Source organism: Actinia tenebrosa, unplaced genomic scaffold (assembly GCF_029948245.1).
Source record: "Actinia tenebrosa isolate PJP-AT-01 unplaced genomic scaffold, QUT_ActTen_1.0 PGA_scaffold0__85_contigs__length_37466705, whole genome shotgun sequence".
NCBI classification, from domain to species: Eukaryota; Metazoa; Cnidaria; class Anthozoa; order Actiniaria; family Actiniidae; genus Actinia; species Actinia tenebrosa.
The window spans coordinates 21,000,553-21,007,376 of NW_028292569.1; the positions used below are offsets into that span (position 1 = coordinate 21,000,553).

The 6,824-nt window shown below is 31.9% G+C and overlaps 1 protein-coding gene across 1 annotated transcript in view; it reads left to right on the top strand.

Moving 5' to 3' along the window:
• LOC148913749 (uncharacterized) overlaps window positions 1-878 on the top strand; it is a 15,243-nt gene extending 14,365 nt beyond the window's left edge. The window contains exon 7 of the mRNA XM_089035848.1: window positions 451-878. Coding sequence (XP_088891974.1) covers window positions 451-528 — 78 coding nt within the window. The 3' untranslated portion in view covers window positions 529-878. The remainder of the gene's footprint in view (window positions 1-450) is intronic.
• The last annotated feature ends 5,946 nt before the right edge of the window (window positions 879-6,824 follow it).

Consider the following 6,824-nt stretch of genomic DNA (forward strand, 5'->3'; position numbering starts at 1 on the left):
TCATTCAATGACTCTCAAAATATTTTTTTCTGGTCTATTAGATGGTACAGATTATAAATCAGTTGGTTTTAAGCGTTGAAAATGGTTATTTTGCATTATGCATCTCATTAGATATTTGTATAAATGCATACTACAACGTTTCTGAAATCGAGTGTATAGTATATAATGTTGATATATATATATATATATCAACATTATACGAAATTACTCCTTAAAACTGTTAATTATGTAATTTATATAAATTAGGTTAAACCAGTGATACTCATTGAAATCCTTGAAATATCTAAATTATGCTAATTATGCTAAGGAATGAAACATTGCAATTTACTGATCATGTTTAAACAAGCCACCACTACGCCCCCTTCTCACATACTCGCTACTCTCCATATTCCTAGCCCTTTTTTCTAATTCTCTCCTCAAAAACTATTATTTTCATTTTTTTTTTTACAGAGAAAGTTCTCCAAGAAAAAAAGAAGCGGGACATATTCAAGCAAAAAAAAGCTGATGGAAGACAAAGCCGACGTTTAGCGCACCTCATTCCTCAAAGATAAGTAATGGATCTTGGAATGACCTTTCTCCTATAAATTATCGCCTATCCCTCATTACCCTTCGCCGTTAGCACTTTCAACCTTTTTTGAAATAGCTATGTGCAATACCACATACCATTCTCATGATGGCTTACAGTACACGAAGACGAGCTCACCAAGTCACTGGTTGACGCTAAAATATATAGAAGCACATGAAATGGGCTCATAGAAGAAAAGTATAGAACTGAAAAAATATTTTCCTGTTTCTTTATGGCCCGCCAAACCGGACAAAAATACTTGTATCAAATAGATTTCATACACGACTTGTTGCTGAAATATAAAACTTGTTGTCAAAATATAAAAATTCTTACCAAAATATAAGACTTCTTGTCAAAATATAAGACTTCTTGTCAAAATATAAGATCGTGTCAAAATATAAAATTTCTTGTCGAAATATATGACTTGTCCAAATTCGTCCTAAATATAGGATTATATTGACGCCTGCGATCGACGGTCAGCAGCACCGAAAATGCCGAGCCTGCGGTATTATTGATTATCACGAACCCGAGTCATTAAGAGTGATTGTCAGAGAAAACCGGGCAAGGGCAAAATATCGGGGTAGGCCGATATGCACCAACTTTTCAGCAATAAAATTCGATTAGATGACGAACCATGGTAATTAAAGTTTCGTCGAGCTTTTTTTTCACCTGAGATAGGCCACACCCCCCACCCCCCGGTTTTGAATCGTGATCGCCCTTTGCAATGCCAAAATCTAAGGCCAAACTTCATCCTCTCAAAAGTCGATATCGCTTTCTTTCTGCAAGTTTTAATATTTTATTTGTAAAATTTATTGTATGATCGAGAAGTCCTGAGGTTTTGAGTTAAATGCGATGAGTTTTTAAATTTCCGGACTTGAACATTGCATACAAAGCCTGTTCAATTCACGATCTAAATATGCGTCTACTTTCAAACATATTTTCTCAAAAGTGCGGCAGTATTTTTTTAAAATGAATCACAGTTTTTAAAAAAATTACGTCTGAGCTTTCAGGAATTGTAAAGTTTCAATTGCGATCTAAAATCAAACGATCGCAACTTTCAAAGTTAGCAAAATTCACCTTCTGAATTTGCGTAATTGCGTTAAGTGTTTACATCCGTTCGACATAACGCTGCGTTAATACCCGACTTCCGTCTTCGACGTTGTTTATCCTTATCTAACCTATGCAATAGTTGCATGGGGAAGTTCTTATAAAACTCAACTAAAAAAATTCAATTAAAACAAAACCACATTATCAGAATATTTTTCTTTGCTACACTATATGGTAAAAATACTGATAGTGCTCCTCCATTAATCAATCTTTTAGACCTTCTAACTGTAGTCAACATCTCTAAATTACAATCACTAAAGTTTATTCACCAATGGGTAACTAAGCAGCTTCCATCAATCTTTGATAATTATTTCAAATTTCCCAAGAGCATTCATAGCTATAACACTAGATATGCCTCAAACGATAACCTTCTCAAGCAAAAAGTTAAAACAAATATTGGCAAACAAACAATTAGTGCTCTAACACCAGATCTATGGAAAGAAATTCCAACTGAAACCAAATTAGTTAAAAAATTCTTCATTAAAAAAAAAAGGTTAAGGAGCATTTGCTGCAAAGCCAATGCCCCTCATCGTCGAATTAACTACCAAAACAATTATATATGATATGAATTTTGTAAGTACAATTATAAATATATACTCTAGATTAGTTGCCTTACATAAACTCTTCTATATGGCTAGATTTGTTTATTTATTTATTTGTTTCATGTTATTTAGTATCGTAATTAACATATTTTGTGTATTGCTCTTGATAAAAAACAATTACAAATGACAGCGTCTAACTCGAAAACTAAGTGTTAAATTAAACACTGACATTCTAAAAAAATAACTTATACCAAAAATATGAGAAAAGAAAAAATGTGATTAACCTTAGTATTTTAAAAAATGTAAAAAGAATGTAAATAAAATATATTGTTGTTTTCAAAAAACATTTTCAACTAGAAATAACATATTTTACCCAAATTAAAGTTACTCTTACAAAGAAATCCCAAGTAATACGACTCCGTGAGCATTAAAAGACTGTTTATATCAAGCTAATTTGAGTGAATTTCAAGGCAAGAGTACTTTATTTCCATTTTATTAGACATATTTAAAAAAAGCAGTTTTATCTCTGGGAAACGTGACTAACTCTTAAATAGTACAATCAAAGAAGCAAAAAGACACAAATTATTGCACAAGCATTATGTTCGATTCGTTTTGTCATCGTCGTATTAATTAACATTTTGTCATGGTATTCCTTGTTAAGTGTTACGTTAAGTGTTAAGTGTAATAAAATGATTATTACTTGCATTTTCGGTGCTGCTGACCGTCGGTCGCAGGCGTCAATATAGTCGTATTCGGACAAGTCATATATTTCGACAGAAAGTTTCATATTTTGACAAGAAGTCTCATATTTTGACAAGAAGTTTTATATTTTGACAAGAAGTTTAACATTTTGACAAGAAGTTTAACATTTTGACAACAAGTTTTACATTTCAGCAACAAGCCGTATATTTCTCAAAATATATCTTATCTATTTGATACAAGTATATTGTTAGGTTAGGCGCGCCATATGCTTTGACCTAAATTCGCGCTATTCACCTTTTTTTTTCTTTTTTTTTTTGAAAATGCAGTCTTGCTCAGGCTTGCTCAGTTTTCGTGCACTCGTCAGCCAAATCCTGTAGAATGCAAACCGCAATGGCCGATTTGACCACGTGACCTATTAGTGGAAGTCGCCTATTGGGATACAACGCGCGTTATGATTGGTCGAAAACCATGTTTGATGAGAGTATCAAAACACGCTATCGTCATTTTAGCGTTCGCGAGTATTGCAACTGTCAGATTTTAATCTATCGCACAGGTTCATTGGTCAGTTTGAATAAGACGGTACATAGAGAGAATTTAGTTAGACTTTTTTTTCGATCGATCTTTTAGCGCATTTGTTATTTTATATTTGTTAAATCTAATTTGTGCTTCTGAATCAAAACGTTAAAATTAACAAATTAAAAACCATTTTCCGTGATAGTCTGGTCAAAACACTTGTGATGTTGGGAGAATACTCGAGAAGCTGGAGACCACTCCGCTACAATATTCATTTTCAATCTTATAACACTAGAACCAAAGAGGTCGTATCGTCGTGTATTCAAATTCAAATTTCGAGTAATCGGCTGGTAGTCGTACCCTACGATAGCATGAATTGAACTATAATAAATATTTATGTGCACATGCTAATGATACATCGTTTAAATATGACTAAAAAATGAGACCACCCAACCGATTTCGCTTCGTGGTCTAGGTGATAGGTTTAGGGTTAGGGTTGGGGTTGGCATTGTAGTAGTTCTTTGGTGCCGATTCTTGGTGTCTTCACTTAATTTTTTTTTAAAGTGAGGAGAAACAAAATTTCTAATTTCCACTCGTGTGTTCGGAAACCTATGACGTACTTCGTTAATCCGTACACGACGATAGTACCACCAAAGATAATTTTAATCTTCCAGGAGTTCACACTAACTGGGGAAAACAGCGATTTCTATACCAATCTAGAATATAATGAATTAAACTTAGATTGTGTATAAGTAGCGACTTACTAAAACATTTAACTATGAAAATCAGCGATAAAAAACTATATTGTAAAAATGTTTTAATAAAAGACGACGTTTCGACGTTTACGTATCGTCATCATCAAGTCAATAAGAATAAGAAAATACAAACTATATATAAATAATGAAACAATGAAAGCTAATTACAAAAAGAAGATATATGTACAAGAATAAAAGGTAATAAAAATGATATAACTAAAGGGAAAGAAAAAAAGGGTAAAATATGTCATTAAGTAAAAGTTTTGCATTAATGGAGTCACTTTGCACATTAACAGATGGTTTAAGTCTCTTAATAAAAAAGCATTTCAAAGACAAGGCAATTAAATTTATTGTCACATTTCCTTAGGACTCAAAATTGTTCATCTTTGAATCCCAGGAGGCTTCAATGTTGTTCTCTGAAGAAAACACCAATAGCTAAATATTTATTTATTTAATATTAATCAATATCACTCTTCAACCGATATTTACTAGCCGAAAACTTGAACTAGATCTCAAGCCTAAAGAAAAGAATTCTAGCCTAGTCAATCAACATTGCGTTGTTTACAAATTTAAATGTGATCTGTGTGATGCAGATTATGTTGGCATGACAACCCGACATCTTCACCAGCGCATTGTTGAACATAACTATTCAGCTATTGGTAATCACTTCAGAGAACAACATGGAAGCCTCCTGGGATTCAAAAATGAACAATTTTGTGTCCTAAGGAAATGTGACAATAAATTTAATTGCCTTGTCTTTGAAATGCTTTTTATTAAAAGACTTAAACCATCTCTTAATGTGCAAAGTGACTCCATTAATGCAAAACTTTTACTTAATGACATATTTTACCCTTTTTTTCTTTCCCTTTAGTTATATCATTTTTATTACCTTTTATTCTTGTACATATATCTTCTTTTTGTAATTAGCTTTCATTGTTTCATTACTTATATATAGTTTGTATTTTCTTATTCTTATTGACTTGATAATGACGTTACGTAAACGTCGAAACGTCGTCTTTTATTAAACTTAGATTATAAGAAAATAACATCAGTCGATAGTTTCAAGAAATCTCTCAAAAGTGTTTATTAGCTTTTGAATATTTTGTATACACTTATTTCAATAAAGTTAGTCATCAAAAACCTAGAAAGCTGGGATCACTGAGCATCATGGGAAACTTTTCATATCAAAAAACATATATATACAAAGCTTTTTTAATACAAACTGCAGCTCAATGATGCTCAGAAGAGGTGAGACTGTAACTGTTAAAAGATTCGCAAGCCTTTAAACAGTTATCAAGCGGTTGAACGTGTTAAATGAATCTACCCATAATCCCTGTCGGCCTCAGCTTTTTAGTTTCTCAGGTGACTAACTTTATTGAAATAATTGTATATTATAAGACATTTTAGATTACACTTTTATATTTTATAATTTTTTCTTTTTTTCTTTTTTTTTTTTTTTCTTTACATTTTTCTTATCGTATTCAATTTATCTTTTTATGCATATTTCTGTTTATTCATATATATTTTAATCGTAATATTGTAATGTTAATTGTTGTCATGATATTCTTATTTAGGGCCATACTGAAAACCACTATTAGTGAGTAGGTTTTACCCTCATTAAAGATTATCAACGCGTTGTGGTTTCCTACGCTCTTCTCGTGTCTCTTCTCTCATTTCAATGTTTTGATTCAGAATTAAGCAGAAATTAGATTTAAGGGTTTTTACATAATCTATTTTATCTTATCAATTAATCAATCATATATACATATTTCTTTCTCTTCTTAGTACACTTGATTAATTAATCTTTTTTAAAGAATTGTAAGTTTAATCATAATAAGGGATTTGTAATATTTGTGCTATTTCTATGTATTCTTATAGAACAATAGTCCCCTTCACAGTTCCCTGCGCCATCTTGAAAGGTAGCCGTGGCTTTGCATCGAAGCAAGACGAACGGTGAGCTTGCAATATAGAGACGTGAATAATTGTTCAATGTGTTAAAAACAGGTGTCTATCATTGCAAGCTCACTGTTCGTCTCAATTTGATGCAAAAGCACGTCTACCTTTCAAGATGGCGCAGGGAACTGTGAAGGGGACTATTAGGGTACCTTTTATTTCACCTACTTGCAAGAACTTGGTCATACGAAAATAAAACAGTAATTTATTGGGATAGGAATTATATTAAAAAACAAAAGAAGATCACTGAAGCTGAACTCTTACTTTTGTCTTTTAACATTCTTGCAAGTAGGTGTTTTATGCTTTTGATATATTTATAGAGTTTTAGAATCAGAGGGTCACTGGATACACAGTTTTCGTGTGCTATTGTGTATTACCCTCTTTAAATAAAGTCGTTATTATTATAATTAATGGGTCTTAAAATATGTTACATACATATGCATGAATTGTATTTCCCTGGCAAATATGCGCACAGTGTTTTTAATTAACACGCCGGTTTTCAGATATTATCATTTTTAGATTTTTAAATATTTGTAGATAAATATAAATGGTAATAATAAATTGTAAGCATTTTTTAGCACAAAACATTGACATAATAAAAAAAAAAAACATATATTGTGGTCATTTTTGCCGTTTACTTTTGGGGCGCTCCTGTTTGCTTCAAAAGATAGTGGTCGATAGAGAAAA